General features: G+C 50.1%; 1 protein-coding gene across 1 annotated transcript; it reads right to left on the minus strand.

Moving 5' to 3' along the window:
• Positions 1-15,586: 15,586 nt before the first annotated feature.
• On the minus strand, positions 15,587-16,522 carry LOC142359057 (olfactory receptor 14J1-like). Its single transcript, XM_075411905.1, has one exon. The coding sequence runs from the start codon at positions 16,520-16,522 to the stop codon at positions 15,587-15,589; it is 936 nt and encodes a 311-aa protein (XP_075268020.1).
• Between the last annotated feature and the right edge of the window lie 10,811 nt (positions 16,523-27,333).

The following is a 27,333-nucleotide window of genomic DNA, read 5'->3' on the forward strand; positions in this document are numbered from 1 at the left end:
CAAACGTCACCTGTTCCTCTCCTCCCAAAACCTCAACAAGTGGTGGAAAGAAAGGAAGCAGAAAGGCCTGTGGCCTCTGTGAGTCAGCTGGAGTCTGGCACTTGGAGGTCCACAGTGTCATTTCCTTGTATATCTGACAAAGATGAAGATGGGAAGTGAGTCTGAATGCCCAAGTCATCAAAGTCCATGAACAGGCAAAGCTGTGTCTACAGCTGTGTTTGGAGACCAGTACGTGTACAGCAAAGATGAAGCTGGGGCTGCAGCTCAGGCCTGGGCTAAAAGGGTCTCCTGGGCCCAAGGAATAGAGGTGTGGGTGGAGGCCCCAGGCATGGCTGGTCAGGGCCATGAAGGCCTATGTCTGCTCTCCGGGTCCTGACACTGCACAGAAAAAGAAATTAAAAAAAAAAGGCAAAATTAGAGATATAATATGTGGAAGCATAAATACAGAGTTCCTCCGAAGAACATATCTCCACTCAAACTTCTGTTCCTTGAAACACAAAGAGATGGGCTGGTCTCATCCTCCTTCTGGATGACTTCTTGCACCACAGCACTACCCTTTGCATGACATTTCTTCGGCCTCAAGTTCATTCTCCGCCTGCCAAGCTGTTCTCCGTGGCAGTGTTGCTATATCCTGCTGTTTCCTGTCTCCAGGGAAATCTCCCACCCACCAGCCTTCTTGAAGCCTTTCACCAGACCACTGAGAAGCAGCCTCCCCATCATCTCGCAAGTCTGCTAGCCTTTCAGCTTCTTGGATAGACATGCCCAAGCTGTGTGCCTGCTGCTGTCCCAACATGTACTCAGACAGAAGGGACACGACCCTATCCGCAGATTCCCTTCAGCAGGCGAGGAAGGCCCAGTTCCCTCACACTCTCCTCACAGTTCACACTTTAGGCCCCCTCACTCCATCTTAGAATCATAGAAAGTTTTGGGTTGGAAGGGACCCCTAGATGTCATCTAGTCCAACCCCCCTGCAGCGAGCAGGGACACCGCTAACTAGATCAGGTTGCTCAGAGCCCTGTCCAACCTGGTCTTGAATGTTTCCAGGGACGGGGCCTCCACTACCTCTCTGGGCAACCCATTCCAGTGTTTCACCACACTCACTGTAAAGAATTTCTTCCTTATATCTACCCTACACCTACCCTGTTTTAGTTTAAAACCATTACCCCTCGTCCTGTCACTGCTGTCTCTACTAAAAAGATTGTCCCCATCTTTCCTATAGGCTCCCTTTAAGTACTGACAGGCTGCAATCAGGTCTCCCCGCAGCCTTCTCTTCTCCAGGCTGAACAAGCCCAACTCTCTCAGCCTGTCCTCATAGGAGAGGTGCTCCAGCCCTCGGATCATTTTTGTAGCCCTCCTTTGGACCCGCTCCAACAGTTCCATGTCCTTCTTGTGCTGAGGGCACTAGAGCTGAATGCAGTATTCCAGGTGAGGTCTCACCAGAGCAGAGGAGAGGGGCAGAATCACCTCTCTCGACCTGCTGGCCACGCTTCTCTTGATGCAGCCCAGGACACGGTTGGCCCTCTGGGCTGCCAGCGCACATTGCTGGCTCATGTCCAGCCTTTGGTCTATCAGTACCCCCAAGTCCCTCTCAGCAGAGCTGCTCTCGATCCTTTCATCCCCCAGCCTGTATTGATAGTGGGGATTACCCCGACCCAGGTGTAGGACCTTGCACTTGGCCTTGTTGAACCTCATGAGGTTCACACAGGCCCACCTCTCCAGCTTGTCCAGGTCCCTCTGGATGGCATCCCGTCCTTCTGGTGTCTCGACCGTACCACTCAGTTTGCTGTCATCTGCAAACTTGCTGAGGGTACACTCAATGTCGCTGTCCATGTCATTGATAAATATATTGAACAACACCGGTCCCAGTACAGACCCCTGAGGGACTCCACTCGCCACTGGTCTCCATCCAGACATTGAGTCGTTGACCACTACCCTTTGGCTGTGACCATCCAACCAATTCCTTATCCACCAAACGGTCTACCCATCAAATCCATGGCTCTCCAATTTATAGAGAAGGATGTTGTGGGGGACCGTGTCAAAGGCTTTACAAAAATCCAGATGGATGACATCCATTGGTTTTCCCTTGTCCACCCTTGTTGTTACACCATCATAGAAAGCCACTAGGTTGGTGAGGCAGGACTTGCCCTTGGTGAAGCCATGCTGGCTGTCTCGAATCCCCTCCCTGGCCTCCATGTGCCTTAGCATATCTTCTAGGAGGATCTGTTCCATGATCTTCCCAGGCACAGAGGTGAGGCTGACAGCTCAGTAGTTCCCAGGGTCTTCCTTTCTACCCTTTCTGAAAAGGGGCACAATGTTTCCCTTTTTCCAGTCACCGGGGACTTCCCCTGACTGCCATGACTTTTCAAATATCATGGAGAGTGGCTTGGCAACTACATCAGCCAGTTCCCTCAGGACTGTGGGATGCATCTCATCAGGTCCCATGGACTTCTGTACGTTTAGGTTCTTCGGGAGGTCCCGAACCTGGTCTTCACTTACAGCTGCAAGGATTTTACCTTCCTGGTCTCCTTCATGCCATTCATCGACTCAGAAGGGGTGAGGAGAGAGGTTGCCAGTGAAGACTGAGGCAAAAAAGTTGTTGAGTACCTCAGCTTTCTCCTCATCTGCTGTTGCCAGTTCGCCGGTCTCGCTCATGAGCAGGGGTACACTTTCTTTGACCATCTTTTTCCGGCTGACATACCTGTAGAAGCCCTTCTTGTTATTTTTTGCATCCCTTGCCAAGTTCAGCTCCAGCTGTGCCTTGGCCTTCCTGACCCCATCCCTACACAACCGGGCAGCTTCCCTATACTCTTCCCAGGAAGCCAGTCCCTGCTTCCACTGCCTGTGCAGTTCCCTCTTGTTCCTTAGTTTGACCAGCATCTCTTGCCTCAGCCATGCTGGTCTCTTCCCTTCTCTGCCCGACTTCTTACACTTGGGGATCGAGAGCTCTTGCGCTCTCTGGAATACATCCTTAAAGACCTGCCAGCGCTGTTCTGTTCCCCTGTCCCTGAGGACCGTTTCCCAGGGAGTCCTTCTGACTATCTCCTTGAAGAGCTGGAAATTTGCCCTCCTAAAATTTAGGGTCCTGACTATGCTCTTCATTATTCCCATTTCCCTCAGTAGTGTCAGTTCCACCAGCGCGTGGTCACTGCAGCCCAGGCTACCTCCGATCTTGACATCCCCAACTAGCTCACTTGCATTGGTGACCACCAGGTCTAGTATCGCATCCCCTCGGGTAGGGGTGCTTATTACCTGGCTTAAGAAGTTGTCCTCAACGCATTCTATGAACCTGCTGGATTGCCTACAGCTTGCCATGTTGCTTTTCCAGCAGATGTCGGGGTAGTTGAAGTCCCCGAGTAGGATGAGAGCCTGCGAGCGTGAAGCCTCCTGGAATTGGAGGAAGAACACTTCGTCTATCAGCTCCTCTTGATCTGGCGGCCTGTAGTAGACACCAACCACTAGGTTCCCTTTGTTGCCTCTCTCTCTGATTCTTACCCATAAGCTTTCGACCTGCTCGTGGTTATTCTTAAGGGACAGCTCCTCACTCTGTAGTGTTTTCTTGATGTAAAGGGCAACGCCCCCGCCCCTCCTTCCTCACCTGTCCCTTCTGAACAGCCTGTAGCCATCAAGAGATACATTCCAGTCATGGGATTCATCCCACCAAGTTTCCGTGATGGCAATCAGGTCGTAGCTTTCCAGCAGCACGATTGCTTCCAGCTCCTCCTGTTTGTTTCCCATGCTGCGTGCGTTTGTATAGAGGCATTTCATCTGAGCTGTCGGCCTTGTTACCTTCATAGCAGAGCACCCCTTTTTTCCCTTGAGGTGTTTCATGGGTATTTTCTTGTTGGCACCTGATACCTCAGGCGCCTCCAGCTCCCTTCCGCAAGACTTCCACATTGCTGCAGACTCTTGGCAGACCTCCTCTGGACCCTCTCCACTTTCTTCACTTTCCTTTTGAAATGGGAGGCCCACTGGCTCCTATGGCATCTGCCATTATGATGCCCAGGCCCATCTCCTCAGGGCACCCCTTCGCTGGTCAGATCCCTTCCCATGCTGCTGCATGGAGTTGTTCTGCAGCTTTTCCTTTTATATCTTCAGGCTTCTGCTGGTGAAATCCACACGTATCTCAAGGTCCCCATGAACAAAACCTCCAAGTGTCCAGCTTTTAAAGTACGTGTGCTCATGGTCATCCTGTGCCATGGTGCTTCTAATACAACCATCAATTAAGATAAGAAAAGATTACTCATGTTCATGGAGTTTCCAATCAAGGTAGAAAGCACCGTGGCAATCGTCTAAGAAAGAAGGGTACAAAGAGAGAAAACGCAGGCCCAGTGGGGAAATGGTAAAGAAGACTTGGCTTTTTTTTAGCATAGGAGGTCACAAGGATTGTTAAAGCGTAGGACTGGAGAGGAGGGAAGAGTGAAAAGGGAATGAAAGGGGATGCAAAGAAAATGATGCGGACTGTTTGGGGATGCTTGCCAAGCAGCCTGCCATCTAAGTAACGCTGCCTGGAGCAGGACAAGAAATCTGCAGCTGGTCTGACTACCCTAACATCTGACTTAGTTCCATGGTCACGGGGAACCTGAGAATTTTTCCTGCTGTCCACAAGGGAAGACCAAGAGGGGAAGAAACCCCAGCAACACTTGAGTTTTCTGTATCTTTAATTGGACTTGAGGAGGTCTCTGCTCTGGCCTCACATTCACATCAGGAATATCTGTACAGCCTGACCACGTTGCTCAAGTCTTGCTCTAGTGGTGGCTGGAAAGCTTCCAGGGACAGAGATGGCACAACATCTCTGGAAGACCTGCTGCAATGCTTGGATGCCCTCATGGAGGGAAAGATTTTCCTTCTCTCTGTTCTGAATCATTCTTATTTCCACATCTTGCTACTGTTTATTACCCTCCTCCCAGGCACCACGGTGACAAGACTGGCTCCATCTTCATGAAAAATTCCCCATAGGGACAGACAGGCTGCTATGAGGTTCTTGAGATCTTCCACTCTCCAGGCTAAACAAGACCCTTGCCCTCAGTTTCAACTGCCAGGTAAGTGCTTCAGCCCCTGAGCATCTTGGCAGCCCTGCACTGAACTCACTCCCAGTTATCAAGAACTTCCCTGCTGTGTTGGGTTAAATCTGGCCACTAGTCCAGCAGCCAGGCATTCATTCCTCCCCTTCCCCAGTGGGACAGGGCAGAACGCAGGGAGAAATAAAGCGTGAAAAGTTTCAGCTCAAGATAATAACAGATTAATAGGTGAAGAAAAGAGACTAATAAGGTCTCACCGAGTGAAACAAAGACCATCCTTCACCACCTCCCACAAGCAGACTGAAGCCCAGTCACTTTCCAAGCAGCAGATAAATTGGACAATAAATATGTCCACATCCTTCTTCCTCTGTCACATGCTTTTATTCCTGAGCATGAGGTCCTTTGGTATGGAATATCCCTCTGGGGAGTTTGGATCAGATGTCCTGGCGTTGTCCCCTCTCGGCTTCTTTCCCACCACCCACTTACTCACTGGGCAGGAGCAGAATGAGAAACAGAGCAGACCTTGACAGTGGGCAAACATGGATAAACAATAGCCAAGACACTGGTGTGTTCCAAGCATTGAATTTTCTACTTTTTGAGTTTTCTATTTTTCTACTGCCCCACAATGCCCCAGTATGTCCCAGTGACCTCCAGGTAGGGCATGACTCCTTCACCACTGCTCTCTCAGCCTGATGGTCCAACTGTTTTTTTATCCATTTCTTTGTCAGCTCATACAGACAGTAATGGCCTAACCTGGGAAAAAGGACATTGAGGGAGACCATGTCAGAAGGGTCAAAAATGGCATCCACTGTTCTTTACTCATCCACAAATGCTGATACTTCATCATGGCGGCAGTGAGGTTTGAGAGGCATGACTGACCCATCATCAATCCATGCTGACTGCTATCAGACATGTTCTTGTTACTTAGGTGCACAGAAATGCCAAAGTGACCTTGTACAGCCTGGGGTTCCCTGGGTTGTCTTTCTGACCTTTTTCAACAACAGGCGCAACCTTGCCTTGTCCTCACTCACAAGAGCCCTCGACCAATGCCATGAAATTTTGAAAGGGATATTCCAAAGAAATATGGATCTCTCCCTATAACTTCAAAACTGAATCACAGAATGGTTGGGTTTGCAAGGCACCTCTGTGGGTCACCCAGTCCAACCTCCCTGCCGAAGCAGGGTCACCCAGAGCAGGCTGCACAGGACCTAGTCCAGGGGGGTCTTGAATATCTCCGGAGAAGGAGACTCCACAGCCTCCCTGGACAGCTTGTTCCAGTGCTATCCTGCCTGTTAAACAGTATATTGAATATCTCTAATTTTTCATATATTTTCAGCTGTCTTGACTATTTCCAAAGTAATTTTTTAAAGATGCAGGCTGCCTAGACAAAGGCCCTTTGCATCATTGTCCAGTTTTCTCCTCCCTTTACTCTTTGTTCATTCAGATTCCTGTCACCTACCGGACTGCTGTTTTGACATCAGGGAGTTAAAGGTTTGCTTCCCTTTCAGTAGTCTAATCGTCTCCTTAGCCAACTCTTTAACTATGTTTGTAACTATTTTTTTTCCTCTACCTAGCTACAATATTTCTCATAATTTATGCCTTAAAGGAAGGCAACCTCATTAGAGGTAGATTGTAATTACTGTATGTTTGCACAGTGTGTTTTATTTATGGAACTTGTTTGTGCTTTAATTACTCCTTTCTTACAAATAGGAAAACTCCTTCTGTGCCTGTGTACAGGCAGCTCTCTGTGGAGAGGAGGTGGGAGATGGTGCAATGGAGCTGTAACATCCAGCTGCAGAGATCAGTGGAGAAGTCTGATGCAAGGAACAGTGACACAAGTCCCAGGTGGCCAATGAGAGAAATATTGAGATTAGGTAGGTGATGAACAAAGATGTCCATAGAGTGTCAGACCAAGAGGGACTGCTTCTCCTACCTGTCCAGCCCTCCTGAGGAGACACCATGGATCAGGATCACTTTAAGAATGATTCTAACACTTCTTCTGTAAGCTGAAAAGCATTTTAAAATATTCCTAAAAATAAAAAAAATATTTTTATTAGGCACAGTATAATATCTTACTCCTTGTCTACACGATCAAAATTCTACAATTAGCTGTACAAGTCTTGAAGAACTGAAGAAATTTACAGGAGCTTGTTAGCTTAGCACTTGCTGCATTTTAATGAGCCCCATGGGGTATTTGGTGCTGAGTCCATGAACCTCAGATACTGAGAGGAGATAGAAAAAAATGCTCAAGAAGGCAGAAGGAAAATTCAAAGTACCTGGAAGCATTGATTGGCCCCACTGAGGGCCATTACTGACAAAGCCTCCCCAGGGACTCCTTAGAGCAGAGAATTGGAGGCCACGATTGCAGGTAGGCAGAGGCACTGTGCAGGTGGCTGCAATGCTGAGAAAACCCTTGGCCTGCTTTATGAAGCAGAAAGGCCAAGGGCTGAGCCCCAGGCCCTGGGAAGGCAGATTCTGTCCCTCACGCGTGGCTCAGGGCTCTTCTTGGGGACAGCTGGATGTGAGGGTGAGCAATGACAAGTGTAAATTCTGTGATACCTCCCAGCCTCCCAAAGAAGATGCGAGGATGAAACAAAGTCCAGAGCCCCAAAAGTAAGTTTCTCCTGGTAGGAGTTGGTGTTAGAGGCAGCTGCCATAGCCAAGTGGACAAAGCCCTCAGTCCTGTTGAATCTTTCAGCTCTGCCAGAGTCCTTTGCAATTTGTACTGCAGGCTGTCCTACACTGTCCCATGCCTGCGCTTCTTTCCCTTCAGCCTGTAGTCACACATCTTTACTTCCTACCCAGTGCTCACCCCAGCATTTCCGTACATTAATTGATGTCTCTCCACCCTCACTGACTTTTCCTTGACATTCAAATCTATGGGCTGATCCAGAGTCCCTCTGGGTGACCTCTTACACAACAAGGATACCCTTTGAGTGAGACCTCTTTTTCTTCACCTCTAGTCTGCACCTTCCAAGCAGCACTTTGTGAAGGTTTCCTTGCCTTCTCACTACCAAGAAAAGCTCCGTCATCTCTGAAACAACCCTTCAGGCAGATGCAGGCTACTACTTCAGTGCCCTCAGCCTCCACACGATTAAAGAAGCCCCGGTCCCTCAGCCTCTCCACACACGCCGTATAACCCATCCTGGCAGATCTCCTCTAGAACCTTTCTGGTTCCTCCTCGTTCTTCCAGACTGGGGAGCCTCACATGCCTCACAGACACACTGGTCCAGATGCGGCTACACCACTGCTGAGTCAAGGGGGTGATAACTCTCTGGTCTGGCTGGCCATACTCCTCCTAATGCAGACCTGTATGCTGTTGGCCTTATTCACTTGGAGCATGCATCACTCACTCATATGGCAACCTTTGGAACGCCCAGGCTCTGCTCCTCAGGGTCACTCCGGAGCTGTTCAGGTCCCAGCCTGCCCACAATATTTTGAGTTATTCTCCCCTACTGAATGACTTGTAACTTCTTGTCAAGCTTCATCAGGCTTCCACTGCCAAATCTAAAAGATTCTCAGAGTTCCCCCTGGAGTGAAGCTCTGTTTTGACAGCTTTTGATGTGTGCATACGAGATCTGTGGTATCTCTGACAAGACAGCAACATGAGGAATTGCGGGACACTAATGGTAGAAGAAGGAGGTACCTGTTCAATGGAATTGCTGACCAAGGGAGAAACTGCCACGGTGACAAGCTTGGAAATGCCGAATGAAGGTGCAAAGGAAGCCAAACTAGGAACAGGGAGGAAAGGTAAAGAGAGATGGGCTGTTTGCATGGGAGGGTACAAGGATGGTCAAGGGGAAGATATTGTGAGTGAGACACAGCTGAAACCAGGACAGTATCCAATTCTTCTTTTATACCATCTACATCACACTCAGATCCCACACTTCCCCATAAATTACCTCTTCTTTTCCTGTCTTCCTTACCATATGGGCCATCCCTCTAAAATGTGCATTGAGTTCACTTAGCCCATGACTTTGTTCTCCATCCGTCCATAACAATCTTTCAGGCAGGAGAGACGGTGTGTGCTGTTGGATTGTCACCTGCGGCATGTGGGATGACAATGGAAGATTGGCAAGGAGGATTGTCAACACACTCAAGTGACTTGCAGCTGGGGTGTCGGAAAACACATGTAGCATACTAAACAATGATTAGTCTTGTGTGCTGAAGTACGACATCTGTGTTTAGATAACATAGGCCTGTGATTTACTCCAAGGCAATCTGTCGAACATGCTTGAGATTCCTGCCCTGCTGCGGGAAGGATCCAGGCACAGTGGAAAGTTCTGTCTGAGTGAATCCCTGATATACCAATGTGAAAGAAACAAGTTCAGTAGCTGGCACTCTTTGTCTAGCAGGGACTAAGCTCTGTGGTGTCTGCACTCCTGCTTGGCTTCGGTGCCTCTGCCCAGGTGCTGTATCAGAGATCCCCTGCTTTGTGAGATAATGAAAATAAATCTACTCTTTACATTTCATGTGTGGTTTTGTTGTTGTTTCTGCATCCTGCCTGTTTTGCCTTACACAGCCCCAAGGACAGACACTGCCCAACCTCTCTGTGTGAGCTGTTCCAGCACTTGGCTGAGCTCCTCAGGGAAAAAGTTGTCTTTATTTTTTGGTTGAACCTCTCCCATTTCACCTTTCTCCCATTGTCTTTTGTCCTCCTGCCATGCATCGGGATGAAGAGACTGACTGCATTCTCCATGATGTCTTCATTGGTACTGGCAGGCTCGGATGAGGTCCCCTTCAGCCTTCCCCTCTCGAGTCTGGACAAGCCCAGCTCCCTCAGCCTCTCCTCACAGGAAAAGTGGTCCAGTGCCTGGCTGTCCTGAGGGCCCTTTGCAAAGACCACACCAGCTTGCCTATATCTTTAACGTGAGTATCTGAAATCTGGACAGAATGTTTCACAGAATCCTTTTTCTTGAATCACAGAGTATTTCACAGAATCCTTCCTTCTTCCTTGCTCAGCAGAGGCAATGTACATAAATTCCTTGTCTGTGCCTGTCCTTGCTGTCACCCCCTGGCAGCTGCTTCATATCTGTGCCCTCTCCTGCATTGTCACAACCCCGCTGCCTCAAGTATGTTCCCATGGCCCTGCTGTGAGGGCACAGCACAGGACAGGGTGTGTTCAGAGTGAGGAATGGTTACTCTGACATGGTGCCCACAGCACTTCTTAGTGCTTTGTGATCTCATGGCCTTCCTGTCAGGCAGCTGCTCCAAGGTCCTGGAGAGGCCATGTCACATATGGGGCTTCACAGACAGCCCTGCTCCAGGGTCTGCCAGGGTCTGGGCCAAAAGACCAGGGTCTGGAAAAGGCCGATGAGAAATGGCCAACGGCGGAGTGGTGACAAAGGCCCTGGGCCAGCTTCCTGGTCTATCCATGCCACCAAGGGCACAGACCAGACTCCTTCTCCTACACCTACATGTCATCAAGCCCTTCTGTCAGCCATGGCTCTGCACAACAAACCGCCTGGTGTGAGTCTTCACCCTTCACCCTTCATGAGTTATACACTGATGTTTTTCTCTCCCAGGTATCTCCCAGTCCAGTCCATCTCCTCTCCAAGCTCTCCCACCTCCCCTGCCCTCTTTCCACTGACAATGCCCTCTCCCCAGCACAGCCCAGTCTGGGCTGGCCTAACAGCTGTGCCCACCGCAGGGTGCTCTGGGCAGTCGCTCCACAGCCTCAGCCCCTCTCAAGGGCACAGCAGCTGCTGGGGGACAGAGAGGAGTCAGCCCCAGAGATGAGGGATCATGCATGGCAGAAAGCAAAGGAGGCACCCTGTGTCCCCTGCCCTCCTCCCCCGGAGATTCTGAGAGCTTTGCAGCCCCTCCTTGCCATCCTGTCTCCCCAGACCAGCACAAAAGCCCTGGCTATTCTGGTTCTCAAGAGCTCTGACTGCTCCAGGCACAGACCAGCCTTCCAAGAGCTGGGGCAGCCAGCAAGGTGTTTCGTTTCCCATTCATTGCTTATACTCTGAGGGTGCATCTCAGACAGAAATATTTCTCCAGTTTCATTGATTTCACATAGATACAATCAGATACCCCACATTTACACAAAGCCTCTCGGTCACTGCTGTCCCATCATGTGCTCGGGCGCAAGAGACACGGCACCCAAAATACCAGCCCCCTTCCTGCAGTGAGCCTGGGTCCTTCGGCAGAGGGGATCTCCCAGTGTCTGTGCCAGTCAGGTGGCTGCTGTTGGCCTGTCACAGACACTGGCAGAGGGGAGCTGAAAAGCACATATCCCCACTATGAGTCAAAGGCTGCCCTGTCAGCGGCTTCAGAGAAAAGTGACATTATGGTCCCTTTCTCAGGTGCATAACTGCAGTTGACAAATGACCTCCAGAGCCAGAAGTGATCTCACAGCCCCCTTCACAGCCTCTGACTTTGTACAGGATTGTAAGTTGCCGACATGCAACTGAGCACATGGTACCATAACCAACAATTACCCTCTTTGGGGCCCAGCACCTGAGCAGATAAAATTTAGCCTGTTTCATTAAATTTATCTAATAGATTCCTTGCTAATGGTTTGAGTGGAGGAATGTTCCTTGGAGGAACTGCTGTATTTGTACTTGTGAATTTTATGTCTCTACTGCTTCCTTTGTGCTTTTTCTTGTTTCTCTTTCTGTTCTGGGAGGAGTGATAGATACACCAGCAGGCTGTGCTGCCATTCAGCGTGACCTGGACAGGCTGGGAAGTTGGGCAGAGAGGAACCTGATGAGGTTCAACAAGGGCAAATGCAGCGTCCTGCACCTGGGGAGGAACAACCCCATGCACCAGTACAGGGTTGGGGCAGACCTGCTGGAGAGCAGCTCTGCAGAGAGGGACGTGGGTGACCTGGTGGACCCATGAGCCAGCAGTGTGCCCTGGCTGCCAAGAAGGCCAATGGCATTCTGGGGTGCATTAGGAGGAGTGTGGCCAGCAGGACGAGGGAGGTTCTCCATCCCCTCTACACTGCCCCGGTGAGGCCTCATCTGGAGTACTGTGTGCAGTTCTGGGCTCCCCAGTTCAAGAAAGATGAGGAGCTACTGGAGAGAGTCCAGCGGAGGGCTACGAGGATGGTGAGGGGACTGGAGCATCTCTCCTATGAGGAGAGGCTGAGGGAGCTGGGCTTGTTCAGCCTGAAGAAGAGAAGGCTGCGAGGGGACCTAATAAATGCCTATAATTTCTGCAGGGTGGGGGTCAGGAGGATGGGGCCAAGCTCTTTCCAGTAGTGCCCAGCAATGGGCACAAGGGGCAATGGGCACAAACTGAAGCAGAGGAAGTTCCGTCTGAACATGAGGAAGAACTTCTTCCCTCTGAGGGTGACGGAGCACTGGAACAGGCTGCCCAGGGAGGTTGTGGAGTCTCCTTCTCTGGAGATATTCAAGACCCGCCTGGACAAGGTCCTGTGCAGCCTGCTCTGGGTGACCCTGCTTCGGCAAGAGGTTTGGACTGGGTGACCCACAGAGGTCCCTTCCAACCCCAAGCATTCTGTGATTCTGTGATTCTCTGATTCTGTCTTCCAAGAGCTCTCCAAGGAAAATATTCATTGAATCACAGAATAACACAGGCTGGAAAAGACCCCTGAGCACCACGGTACTGGGTCTGGCTGGGATGGAGTTCACTTTTGCCAGAGCAGCCCACATGCTGCTGTGCTTCGGACTCATGGCTGGAACGGTGTTGATCACGCACCAGTGTTTTGGCTATTACTGAGCAGTGCTCAGACCACATGAAGGCTGTCTCTCCAACCCCCCCAAAGCTGGCTGGCTCAGGGTGGTCCAGTGGTTGGGAAGTGACATAGATGTGACAGCTTACCTGAATTGAACAATGGGATATTCCGTACGTTATGACATCATGCTCAGCATTGATACTGAGGTAAAGGAGGGATGCAAAGAGATGATATTTCTTAGTAGTCAGACATTTGTCTTCCTAAGGAACCACTACGTGTCCTTAATCCTTGCTTCCCAGGATGTGGGTTGGTGTGACAGGACTTCCTAGTGTCTGCCCAGCAGCCACTGGAACAACATCAGCCCCCACAACTCTGGGAAACTCAATAGAATTTATGTATTTTGCATTATTGCTCTATTTTTGGTGTTATTAGTAAAGTTATTTTAATTTCCAGTTTGTAAGTCCCTCTCCCTTTTCCTCCTTTTTCCCTTCCCCTAGTAGGGGGTGGGGGGGGGGTGTGATAATATCACACATCTGCCACTCATTTATTGCTGCCCTGCTCTAAACAGTGACAAACAGACAGAAGAAACTGCCCCAGAAACATCATCCCAGACCCCATTACCCCATACCAGCCCCAGCCCTAAGTCAGGTAGGGCTCTCCCCTTGTCACTGCAATGGCTCCAGGGACTCAAGAGACACCTGGGAACACATGTATGTTTTAGTTACAGCTGAGCAGTGTTTGTGCAGCATCAAGGACTTTTTGGCTCCTAATGCTGCCCTATGAGCAAGTAGGCTGGGGGTGCCCCAGAAGTTAGGAGGGAACAAATCTTGGACAGCTGAGTGCAGATGACCAAAGGGACATTTCCATTTCTAAGAAAGGACTCCAGCAATTCAGCTGATGTAAATGTGCTTGCAGATTTTTCTAAAATATAAGAAATAATAAAATTGTATACTTTTTAAAACAGGCATCAGGTATCTGACCATAAACAGGCAATGCCACTGTTAGGGGCCGCAGTGTACCTGGATTGCTGTGCTGGGACTGGTTTCTATCTCAGAGGACCTGTGGGAGACCAGAGCTCCTTGGAAGCTGCAGGAGGAGGTTGGTGAGGGTTTGCTAGATCATCTCCACTGGCACCAGGTTTCTGTGTCCCTGTAGCTGAAGACATGTGTGTCCTACATCCATTCCCTATTCTGGACAACACTTCTCAAAAAAGGATATCCTTGAAAGTCTTAGAAAAACCTGAAAAGTCCATAGAGATGTTTCTTTGCTTTGGGTCTTTGTCTTCAGCTCTTCTTACTTCCATTTTCATTGTTATTTAAATGACATCTGACAGGCCTACAGGCATTAGAACAGGATCATTTGGTGTCTTGCACAGATCCTCACTCCCTAAAAGCTTCCCTGACCAGGGCTCTTTAGTCGATACCCAGAGCAAGTCACATTGAGGTATCAACCTCTCTTCATGGTTTTAAATGTTTGTTTAAACAGTCCCTTACAGCACAGGAGGATTCAAGCCCCACAAATATCTGCTCTGCTCCAGTTACAAAAAGGGCGCAATAGGATCTTAAAGGAACAGTGCCTGGATGAGACATCCGGAAGTCTGCAGTGCAACCTGTCCAAAACAGGGTCAGACCAAATGGTTCAAGGCTTGATTCCGTTTGAGTTTGAGACTTCCCAAGGACAGAGACTAACCAGCCTCCATGGGTGACCTGTTCCAGCACTTGGTTGAGCTCCTGGGGAAAAATGTTGTCCTTCTCTGCTGGCTGAAACATTCTTCGTTCACTTTCCTCCCATGGTCTTTTGTCCTCCTGCCATGCAATAGGGTGAAGAGACGTGCTCTCTGTTCTCCATAACCTTCTTGTGGGTGCTGGCAGGCTGGGATGATGTCCTGCTCAGCCTTCCCTTCTCAAGACTGGACAAGCCCAGCTCCCTCGGCCTCTCCTCACAGGCCAAGTGCTCCAGTCCCTTGCTGTCCTGCAGCCCTTTACTAAACCCACGACAGCTTGCCAATATCATTCCTAAACTGGGCATCTGAATTTTGGATCCCTTCTCTTTACTCTTAACTTTTCTTGCAGCCACCAAATCCAGGTGGTCACCCCATGGCAGTTCCTTTGTGACCGCTGCCAGTGCCCTGGCCTGTGCCCAGCCCAGCCACACTGTCCCACAGATGGACCCACTGTTCCAGCTCAGCACTGGAAAGGGTGTATGTGGTGTGAGGAACAGTTTCTCGTAGGTGATCCCCAAGACATTCTTTTGTGCCCTGTCCCCCTTCAGTTTCTCATACCTGAGACAGCCTCCCATAAGTCCTGATAACTACGCAGTCTTATCCACACCCCATGTGGGGTTTCGCAGATGTCCTCGCTCTGGGTTTTGCCAGGGTTTGGACAAGGAGAGAAGTGGAGCAGGGCTTGCCTTTCCACCTGTGCAGTCACTGAGCCCAGCAGGAAGAGGGAAGGGGCCATGCAACAAAGCTCACACATAAACCTGTGGTGAGAGGTCAGTGCTGGAAGAGGCCAAAAAGCGAGGCCACCAGTGAAAGTTCACTGGAGTCCCATTCCCTAATACATCACCCCATGTCTTCCTCCCCCCATTCCATGGAGAACCGCAGCACAGCAAACTGTACTCACAGGGTCAGTTTCTTCAGCCTGCTCCTGACCTCAGCCATGCAAGGAAAGCCCAACCTCTAGCCAATGCCACTGAGGAAATCCACTTTTATTAGAGAGATTTTACAGCGGAGGCCAGCTGTAACCTTGTGACAGACACATGTGTAAAGACCTCAGGGTTAGACAGGCTCAATTTATGACTCTGGAGAAGTGGAGTTCATGCAGACATTCCTGGAGAAACAGAATTATCACAGATAAAATGACCAGAGCACAGGAGGTTCCCCATAAGCAGTAGAAATCACTTGTGAAAAGAAATGGGCACATTATAGCTGCTGAAAGACTAATAACAGAATGAGCTTCTTCAACGCATCTTTGAGCTCCTGGTTCCTCATGCTGTAAATGAGGGGGTTCAGTGCTGGAGGAACCACCGAGTAGAGAAATGACAAAACCAGATCCAGGTATGGGGAGGAGATGGAGAGGGGCTTCATATAAGAAACCATGCCAGTGCTGATAACAACAGACAAAACAATCAGATGAGGGAGGCACTTGGAAAAGGCTTTGTGCTGTCCCTGCTCAGAGGGGATCCTCAGCACAACCCTGAAGATCTGCACATAGGACACGACAATGAAACCAAAACACCCAAAAGCCAAAGAAACACTAACCCCAAGAAGCCCAACTTCCCTGAGGTAGGAGTGTGAGCAGGAGAGCTTGAGGATCCGGGGTATTTCACAGAAGAAGTGGTCCAGGGCACTGCCTTGGCAGAGAGGAATTGAAAATGTATTGACAGTGTGCAAGAGAGCATAGAGGAAAGCACTGCCCCAAGCAGCTGCTGCCATGTGGACACAACCTCTGCTGCCCATCATCAGTTCATAGTGCAGAGGTTTGCAGATGGCCGTGTAACGGTCATAGGCCATGACGACGAGAAGACAATACTCCCCCACAATCAAGAAGAGAAAGAAAAAGAGCTGGACAGCACACCCTGCATAGGAGATGGCCCTAGTGTTCCAGAGGGAATTGGCCATGGCTTTGGGGAGAGTGGTGGAGACGGAGCCCAGGTCAAGAACAGAGAGGTTGAGGAGGAAAAAGTACATGGGGGTGTGGAGGCGGTGGTCACAGGCTATGGCAGTGATGATGAGGGCGTTTCCAAGGAGGGCAGCCAGGTAGATGGCCAGGAAGAGCCAGAAGTGCAAGAGCTGCAGCTCCCGTGTGTCTGCAAATGCCAGGAGAAGGAAGTGGGTGATGGAGCTGCTGTTGGTCATTTGCTTCATCTGGGCATGGGATTCTGTTCTTAGAGGAAGAACCAATGAAGATTTAGGGCAGACTTCTCAGAACAAAATCAAAGCCTTTCTCCAAGACCCTCACCCTGTGTGGATAGTTAGGGCCTGGCGGTCGGAAGATGTCGTGCTGTACGGAAAGGTAGGCCCCCCCCTCCTCTCCTGATAACCAGTAGCGTTTAGCCCATAGGTGTAAGCAGACGGAAGTGACGCTGTAAACCTAAGCTATATAATACTGTGCTACCCGTCAATAAACGCCATTTGCCGTCCACCACATTGGTGTCTGCGAGCTGATGGCCCGAGCGGCCTGGGGTTGGCCGCCGTGCCGTTCCTGAACCAGGTCGCCACGCCAACAAAGGCAACAAGTGGTGCCGAAACCCGGGAAAGACTCGCCTGGAATCGGGTGAACGGCGGCCGGAGCGGCAGGACCAGCCCGGCGGGGAGGACGCTCCCGGACCAACAAGGAGGATGGAAGCCCTTGTGAAGGTCGTATTGCAATTACATAAGCAGTGGGGAATTGATTGTAAGCCCAAAGATTTTACGCTCGCAGTTGCGAGGCTTTTGCAAATTGGGGTCATTGACCAGCCGGTGGATATTCTCCACCCTGAGGTGTGGGATAAGTGCACTAAAGCGTTAGCCGAGGAAACGATGTCCTCGGGTTGTGGGAAAAAGCTTAAGTCATGGGGGAAAGTCGTGCAGGCCCTGCAGAAAGCTATACAAGAGCAGGAGACCTGGAAGGCGGCAAAGAACTGTTTGTTAGCTACCCCAAAATTGGGAATCGGGGCAGCTACACAGACTTCGCACCCCCCAGACGATAACGGCTCTGCTGAGCCTAAAAATCAGCAAGAGGGCGACACGTCCCCTCAACTCCCGGACCCCGATCCGCTTACGGAGGGAGAGAAACAAGCTAAATCCTTCTGGGGCGGGTTAGCCGAGGAGGCTAGGGGCGCCGCGAAAGAAACAGAGTCTGATAAAGTCTGGGCCACACCACCGCCCTATGCGCCCCAAGATGGCACCGAGCACAAAGGGGAAAGGCGGGATGAAAATTCCTTTGGTGATAACAGGGAGGAAGCGCTAAAGTTATCAAGCGCACACAAAGGGGAGGCGGAGGAGAACAGGGGGGAGAGGAGCGGTAGGAGCGACCTAGAAGGGGAAAGGGGGGCCAGCGGGGGGCAGAGAGCCAACCGGCGCGTGCATTTCAAAAGATGCGCCTGTGAGGTGGGCACCCCGCCGAGCGGAGGGCGGGGCGGGCCCGGGCCGGGGGAGGAGCAGCCCGCCCATAGGGGAGGGGGCCAGAGCTCGGCAAAAAGGTACTGGAGACCGGAAGTAACCAGTCAGTCGAGTTCCGACTCCGAGTCAAACACTAGCGGGGATGAGTGGCTCGTAACTAATTTAAGTTTAGAAGAGAAGAAAACAAAGATAAATAAAGTCAAGAGCCAAAATATCCCCATCCAAATTAAAGAGAAACCGCGAGGGGGAGAAATCCCTCTCACGGACTGGAGGAAAATAAAGATTACGTGCGCCGACTGGGCCCCATCGGCCGCACTAGCGTTCCCGGTCCGGGTGACGGACGGGGGACAGAGGGTCCACACACCGATAAACCCTAAGGATATACAAGCGATTGTTAAGGCAATCGCAGATAAAGGCCTTAATTCTGCCATTGTCTCCGCCCTCATAGATGGTGTCTTCGGGGGAGACGATATGCTCCCGTTCGATATAAAACAAACTTGTAGATTGATCTTTGACGGGGCAGGGATGATCGTTTTTAAACAAGAATGGGAGGACAACTGTACAAAGCAACTAGCCCAAGTAACTGGGGCAGACCATCCACTGCATGGCTCCAGCCTGCAGCGGTTAATGGGCACAGATCCCACAATGATTACTCCCCAGGCACAAGCCCAGGGCCTGCGGGCCCATGAAGTCATTACAACTACTCGTGCGGCCAGAGAAGCTATTCGCATAGCCTCTAGAGTCATTGCCAAACCATCGCCATGGTCCACAATTAAGCAAAGCGAGAGTGAGAGTTTCACAACATTTGTGGATCGTCTCCAAGCAGCGGTCGATTCATCAGCCTTGCCTGTGGAGGCAAAAGGCCCAGTCGTCGCAGAATGTTTACGTCAGCAGTGTAATTCGACAACCAAAGAAATCCTGCGATCACTATCAGCGGGGTCGAGTATCGCAGACATGATTAAGCATGTCGCGAAGGAAGAGCATCTAACCCCGATCGAGACGGCTGTTCGTACCATAGTAGCTAATGTGATGACATGTTTTAAATGTGACCAGGCAGGCCACGTCGTAGCAAACTGTCCTCAGTTTAGGGACCCACGCCAAAATCGACCCAGAGGACCGTGTTGGGCCTGTGGGAAAAAGGGGCATTTCGCCAGAGAATGCAGATCTACAAACCAGGGAAACGGAAGGGGGAGAGGGCACTCGGGCCGTGCACAGCCCTCTCCCACTTGGGACATCAGGCGGCCCAATTATGCCAACCCCAAGTGGGGCGAGGTGCTTCCGAACCCGCTACCCCCTCGAGAAGCGACCAATTTTATGGTTCAACCAATGGTCCAGCCAAACCCGTTCCCACCTCAGGGACAGCAAGAACCACCCCTGGGGGGCGAGACCCCAGGGTGGCCCTGGCGGTAAAGTGTGATAACCCGCCGGTAGTGTGGGGAATCTGCTCCCTCTATGACACCCCAAACGGCACCACCATTAGTGTCCCTTTTTTAATCGACACTGGAGCAGATGTTACAGTTATCCCTGAGACAAATTGGCCCCCACGTTGGAAACTGGAAGATGCCCCCATGGTGGGAGGAGTCGGGGGATTAACCCGAGCTCGAAAGAGTGCCCAATTGGTAGCAATCACGCTTCACACTGAAAAAGGACCAGAAAAAACCATCACCCTCTTCCCATATGTCATGTCAGGAATCCCACCCCTGCTGGGAAGGGACGCTCTAACCCTATTAAAAGCCAGGGTGACAAATTTACCGTAAGGGCCACTGCCGTACACCCACTTCCACCAATTAAACTGACGTGGAAATCGTCTGACCCAGTGTGGGTCGAGCAGTGGCCCCTGTCGAAGCCTCGAATGGATGCCCTTCTCGAGCTAGTTAACCGCGAGTTACAACGAGGTCACATAGAGCCTTCCACTAGCCCATGGAACACCCCAGTTTTTGTAATACCCAAACGAACCGGCGAAGGGTTTCGCCTCCTCCATGACCTGCGTGAGGTAAACAAAAAAATCCAACCAATGGGTCCTGTTCAAACGTTTTTACCCATGAACTCTATGATGCCGGAAGGACAACCCTGTGCTGTCCTTGATATTAAAGACTGTTTTTTCTCAATACCTCTGCATGAGGAAGACAAGGAGCGGTTTGCTTTCTCTGTTGTGTTTCCAAACAGCCAACGCCCCAACTTACGTTTCCAGTGGAAAGTGCTGCCTCAAGGAATGATCAACTCACCTACCATCTGCCAGATTGCGGTGGACCGGGCGTTAACACCAGTCCGACACAGCAATCCGACCGCGACCATCATTCAGTACATGGACGATATCTTAATCGCCGCACCGTCGGGAAGTCAGGTAGACCAGCTAGTGTCAACAGTCTCGGAAACTCTGAAAACAAACGGGTTCGAAATCGCGAGCGCAAAGATTAAAAGAGGACTGTGCGTAAGCTTTTTAGGAGTAGGGATCACGAGTTCTTACGTGACCCCCCCTCAAATAAAAATCCACCGTCACATTAAAACGCTCTATGATATGCAGCAGTTAGTGGGGTCCTTACAATGGCTCCGCAACATTGTCTTGATCCCTCCTGAAATCATGGCTCCCCTGTATGATCTCTTAAAAGGAAAGAACCCATGGGAACAAAAAACTCTGACAACAGAAGCAGCAAACTCTCTCGACTTTATCGAGCAACAGGTATCGTCAAGCACACTTGCCAGATGGAATCCAAATCTACCACTTGATCTGTACGTACACTTCACAAAAGGGGGGGGAGTGGGAGCACTAGCACAGGGCCCCCCTGAAAAAGCTCAACCAATACAATGGGTAGTTCAGGGAAAACCATCACGCGCATTCTCTCCAGGAGTCGAATGCCTTGGTAATCTCATCATGAAAGGCAGAAAACTCGCCCTGAGACACCTAGGCATCGAACCCGCCAGGATATACCTACCCTTCCGCAAACAACTCCCTGCGCAGTCAGTGGCAACGTCAGAGTATCTGGCCATAGCTCTCGTCGGATTCGGCGGCGAAGTTCGTTACGCTGCAAAGCCTCCCTGGACTCAAATGATGGCAGTTGTCAACATCGACCTCCCGCAAAAAATCATAGACCGGCCCCAACAAGGACCAACGGTCTTCACAGATGCATCCTCAGCGACCTCAACAGCGGCGGCGGTATGGCAATCGGGAGAAAAATGGCACTGTGTCAAAATGACCGATCGTGCGCTTTCAGTCCAACAATTAGAAGCGACGGCCGTAGTGCTAGTGTGCGGCCTGTTCCCAACAGAGCATCTCAACATAGTGACTGACTCAATGTTCGTGGCCAAGCTTTGTTTAGCTATGTCGGGGCCCGGCGTGTCAACATCCACAACAGCTCTAATGCTGGAAGAAGCACTTTTCTCCCGAAAGGGCACCATATCAGTCATTCACGTTAACAGCCACAACCCAATTAAAGGGTTTTTCCAAATCGGTAATGACAAGGCAGATGCCGCTGCAAAAGGGGTGTGGACGCTAAGAGATGCCCGTCAGCTACACGAGTCTCTCCACATCGGAGCTAAAGCGCTAGCAAAAAAATGCGGGATCTCAGTCACCGACGCGAGACACATAGTAGCCACATGTCCTCACTGTCAGAAAACACCACTGTGGTCCAGTGGAGTCAACCCCAGAGGTCTCAAGGCCTCCGAAGTGTGGCAAACAGATTTTACGCTCTGTCAGTTGCTGAAACCTCGAGCGTGGCTAGCGGTAACCGTAGATACATATAGCGGAATAATTGTAGCTACACAACACCTTAAGACCGACTCCAAAGCAACCATTCAGCATTGGTTGACAGCCATGGCATGGCTCGGTATCCCTAATCAGATCAAAACAGACAACGGTCCAAATTTCATCTCTAAATCAGTCCAAACATTTACTTTGAAGTGGGGTATCACCCTAACACATGGTATTCCGTATAACAGCACAGGTCAAGCTATAGTTGAACGAGCAAATCAGACTTTAAAATCTAAATTAGAAGTGTTAGCGAAAACAGAGGGTTTTGCTAACGCCATTCCCCCGGGAGACCAAACACGCCTGTTAGCTACCGCTCTTTTAGCACTAAATCAGTTCCCCAGGGGGGAAGAGGTAAACAGCCCCACCCAGAAACATTGGGCCACCCGAGCACTAGAAGAAGGCCCGTTAGTCATAATCAGAAATGAGCTGGGAGAGTGGGAACAAGGGTGGAGGTTAGTCCTTACAGGGAGAGGGTATGCCGCTGTCAAAAAAGATGGTAAAGTTAAGTGGTGTCCGCTTAAGTCCATTAAACCAGACCTCCAGAATAAAACTAATGAAAACTGTGAGTTTTTGTTCACAGGACCGGATCATCGGACACCCCCGTAACCCGTATACCCCGGTGACCAGAAAAGATGACAAGTCAGCGAGCGTCCTGTCCGAGCCTGAGAGTTCCGCACCGGCAGAACCCAAACAACGGCAGAATAGCCTCCGCAAAAGGGGGCTGCGATGCCTTTGTGTGATCTTGATTTTGGAACTTCTCACTACAGGACAAACAGAAATGGTTACCATCGACCCACCAGTTCTCCTAAAAGAGGTACTAATACTTTGGATATGCCGCCCCTTAATAGTCTCAACAAATGAACACCACCAGCCCTTTAAGTGGACTTTAAGTCGATTCGAAAACCAAGAGATTATCTCAACCCAAATAACGTCTGGGGAACCAAGTTTTACTTCCACTCTATGTCAGCTAGCCCCAAGGCCCCGATGCTGGGAATATATGGGATTTTATATGTGCCCTAGCTCAAATCCTGGAAAGGGGTACTGTAACTACCCTAATCAATACTACTGCAGTCATTGGGGTTGTGAGACCATAGCCCCTGGATGGATACCGGGCAGCGGCACAGATAAATACCTAAAGGTCCAGTGGGGTCCATACGGGTGCATCCCACCGCGAGGGTGGCAAGGGCGTGGAAACTGTAAATACCTCTTTTTAAATGTTACCCAACCCACGGACCAAGGCTGGATATCCGGAAGAATGTGGGGGATAAGATACTTGGAGCCTGGGACCGATAAAGGTGGATTAATTTTCATAAAAAAGGAAGAAATAAAAAATCCTCCTCAGGGAGTTGGCCCCAATCTAATCATCAGTGGACCGGAGATAACTACCAGCCCCATAGAAACCACCAAAATTACTGTAACACCCTCCCTAAACAAGATGGGAGAAACCCCCCTGTGGAGAGTAAATGAAACTCCTCTGTGGAAAGTAAATGAACCCCCCCTGTGGAAAATAATGCAAGCTACTTATCACACCTTGAACCAAACTAACCCAGACCTAACTACACACTGTTGGCTGTGCTATGATGTAAGACCCCCTTTCTATGAGGCCATAGGGGTAAACACAACATACACCTTAGACACCCGAACCGTACCACCTCAGTGTTCTTGGAAAGATAAGAAAAAAGGGGTAACCATGCAATATGTTTCTGGATCTGGGGTCTGTATAGGCAAAGTGTGGGGACAAAAGCGGAAGCTCTGTAGTTCTGTCTCGTCCACAGTGGGAAAAACCAATGCAAAATGGGTTATTCCCTCTGAAGGAGCTCAATGGATCTGTTCCAAAACAGGCCTTACTCCATGCATATCTCTGGCTGCGTTTAATGCTTCTAATGAATATTGCATTCAAGTCATTATTATTCCAAGAATCCTATACCACGAAGAAAAAATAATCTATGACTATTGGGATGCGGAAAAACACCACATTACAAAAAGGGAACCCATCACTGCTATCACAATAGCCACCTTGTTAGGTATTGGAGTAGTAGGGGCCGGAACAGGAATAACATCTCTTATACAACAACAGCAAGGTTTCAGCTCCTTAAGAGCCGCAGTAGACGAAGACCTGGAACGAATAGAAAAATCAATCACGGCATTAGAAAAATCCCTAACCTCACTATCAGAAGTTGTGTTACAAAATAGGAGGGGAATGGATATTCTTTTCTTGCGACAGGGAGGCCTCTGCGCTGCATTAGGGGAAGAGTGCTGTTTTTATGCTGATCACACCGGAGTAGTCAGAGATACCATGGCCAAACTTAGAGAAGGTCTAGAAAAAAGAAAAAGAGACAAAGAAGCCCAACAAGGATGGTTTGAGTCGTGGTTTAACCATTCGCCATGGTTAACCACCCTGATATCCACCTTGATAGGGCCGATCGCGATGATCGTAATGACACTAATTTTTGGACCCTGTATACTGAACAAGATCGTGTCATTCGTCAAGAGTCGGCTAGAGAAAGTTAACATCATGTTCGTAGAACACCAACAACTGCTTTAAAAATGTACCTACCAAGTGTTACCCTCAATCGTCCCTAAAAGTTAACTTCTACCTGTTTACTGTGCCTTATGTTTTCTATTCAAGTTTATAGCATATACTTTTTAACAGTACTGTACAATATAGAATAAAAATAAGAATAACAATAGAATTTTTAAGATTATATTTTAGCTAATTTACAAATGCATTTGTCTAAGGTACCTTATCTTTGTAATCGTAAGATTTTAATATTTACATTTTTTAAATTGTAGTTAAGGTTAAGTAAGGTTAAGTCTGGCCAGATATTAAGTTTAAGTCTTAAGGTTAAGTATTAACACTTTTGTATTTTATATTAACCTATTTAGTTAAGCATAAGGAGGGGGGAAATGTGGATAGTTAGGGCCTGGCGGTCGGAAGATGTCGTGCTGTACGGAAAGGTAGGCCCCCCCCTCCTCTCCTGATAACCAGTAGCGTTTAGCCCATAGGTGTAAGCAGACGGAAGTGACGCTGTAAACCTAAGCTATATAATACTGTGCTACCCGTCAATAAACGCCATTTGCCGTCCACCACATTGGTGTCTGCGAGCTGATGGCCCGAGCGGCCTGGGGTTGGTCGCCGTGCCGTTCCTGAACCAGGTCGCCACGCCAACAAAGGCAACAACCCTGTTACACACATTCATCATTCGTTTTCCAGGAGCCCTTCCTTCAGCTCTGTGACTGCAGCTCTGGTTGGTTGTTCCTGAGTGTACCGGGAGCAGCAGGACCTCTTCCTTCCGGCTGCTAAAAAGCCAGCTCTGCTCTGCGGACAGTGGGTGCATGGGCATGGTGGGGCAAGGTCCAGACCCGTTGTACAACTTTGTCAGACGAACCTCCTCCTGTCACAGTAGGAATTTTCAGCATCAAAACCGCAGAGGTCAGACTCAGAAATTATGGGTTTTCATAGCTTCCCTGATTTCCCCTTGTGGTTGTTGTCATTAGATGATGGAAACTCTCCATGTTTCTGTTGACTGCAGGGTGAACAGGGCAAGTCCTGTGAGGCAAGAGGAATGACTGTGGTTTAATGCAGAGATATGGCAGCTGGTCTGTCCATCCTTCTATTTCTGAAATGCCCTGGGCTTACACCCTGATGGACTGATGGACTGATGAAGAGATGGAGATACTACCGACAACAGAGACCACTAAAGGTCTCACACATTCTGTGGGTCTCAGCACGCCACTTCTAGCCAAGAATACACATGGCTTATTTCACCAGCCCAAGAGCATGTCCTTGGTGGTAGTTTCTCTGCACTTCTCCATGCAGCTCTAAGATAAAACAGAGGTGCTATGGGTCACGTTTGCTTCCTGGAGGGCAGCTGACAGCTTAGAAGGATATCCCAAGGAGCTAACCAATTGTCCTAATGATGTCATCTCATTGAGTGAAAATTGACTCAGTCCCCAGCCCCACAGGCTGCATTGCCTACAGCCCCAAAGGTTAGAGGGAAGGTGGGACACTTGTTGCCATGATCACATCTGCATGAACGGACAAACAAGATCACAGTTTGAGTCTGCAGCTCAGACTCCCATCCCCAGAGAGTGACAGCAACAAAAAGATAAATTCAAAGGAGAAAAGAAGAGAAACAAGGAAGAATATAGTGAGGATTTGGCTGAGAGAGGCAAGGGGAGAGGCAGAGAAGAGAGGAAGGGGGCTGCTCAGGGAAGGCATCTGCACTGCAGGGCATGGCCAGGAGGTGCCCATATCTCCCCTGCAACAGGGTTTCCATGAGCACTTCCCTCCCTTCCTGCCCATCTCGACTGCCTGGAGCTGTCCCTGCCAGGAGCTCTTGCTCTGGACCCACATCTCCTCCCTGCCAGTGCTCACAGACCCCAGACGAGCCCCTGTGTGCCCAGCTCTGCCCTGCAGCCTCTCCGTGAGTGCAGGGACTAAAGGGCAGCTCACACAAACCCTGATGAAACTGGCCAGGGGATGCTGGTGCTGCCTGTAGTCCCCAGAGCTGGAAAGGGAAAATGCAGACTCAGGAAAGCTTCTCCTCTCTACAGTCATCCCTCCTTCAACTTTCCAAATGAAAAGTTCCGTTGGAAATCTCCCACTGCCCATGCAGCACACAAAGAGGAGAAACCTCAGCAGACAGTCAGCTTCCCTTTCATAAAGCTCCATCTTGAATAATTCCCTTGGAAATGCCATGGGGGTGATAGGGAGCTGTGAGCAGCCCTGACCCATGCAGCAGAAGCACCCTGTCCTGCCAAGGGTGGTTCCTTCCACCTACAGCTTCTCCCTCTAGCGTCATGGTGAGCTCCTTGGCCAGGCAGAGTGCTGACCCTGGCAGGCAGCAGAGTTCCTGCCCCAGCACACAGCCCCTGGGGTGCACAGACCCTGCTCTGAAGGACAGCTTGGGGCAGCCCGGGCTGCACATCCACCTTCCCAACCCTTCAGCCGTCCCTGGGAGAAGGCAGCTGTCATGGCCTGTCCCTCTGAGGGTGCAGCAGGCAGTCCCTGCTTTGCAGCACGTCCTCACCTTCTACAAAAGAGAAACTGTGATACTGCTCATGGTCCATCCTTTAGGTTGTGCGGTGTGCCAGCTTTAGTAGATCTTTTCACAAAATTCAAAGACATTGTCCTTCATGCAGAGACTTACCGTGTCAATGGCTGAAAAGATTTCTCCCCCAGTGAGCTCTCAGCATCCTCCAACCCCAGACTGCCGTTAACCTCTCTCTGCCTCTCTCCTCTCCCCTCGCTGCCTGCAGGCAGTGCCCTCAGCCCTGCTGTGCTTTGCAGAGGAGCTGCTCCTGGGCACAGCTGTCTCTCTGCAGTGCTGCCCACTTGCCACGACGTCCATTTGTCCCAGAAGCTCAGCCTCAGCTCAGCAGCAGAGGACAAGCTCAATGTGTCTCTGATTCTTCTCCCTCTGGGCTCACTTAAGGTGTCTTTTTGTCTCCAGGGGAACCGGCTGTGAAACAGGATGAAGTCATCACTGATGATTCCTCCGCTGGGGAGAAACTCCTCTTTTCTTTAGTGTCATTTCTCTTCTCAGACAAAGAGTGAGAAAGAAAAAACCACTTTGCTTGTCCCATCATTAGACAGGAAAACCAGTAAGTGGCAGGGAGGCATCTCCTTTATCCCTAATGAAGGAAGGGATTCAGCCTAGTCATTCGAGACATCTCATCCTGGGTTTGAAGTCCTGGGGTTAGAAGAGGACTCAGCTCCCTCTCATGTACAACACAAACCCACAAGAGGTGGGATTCCTCCGTGACATCTGGCGCCCGAACAGGGACCCTTGTGTGCCCCGAAGACTTCAGATGA

This window comes from Opisthocomus hoazin, unplaced genomic scaffold, assembly GCF_030867145.1.
Source record: "Opisthocomus hoazin isolate bOpiHoa1 unplaced genomic scaffold, bOpiHoa1.hap1 HAP1_SCAFFOLD_15, whole genome shotgun sequence".
Taxonomy (NCBI): Eukaryota; Metazoa; Chordata; class Aves; order Opisthocomiformes; family Opisthocomidae; genus Opisthocomus; species Opisthocomus hoazin.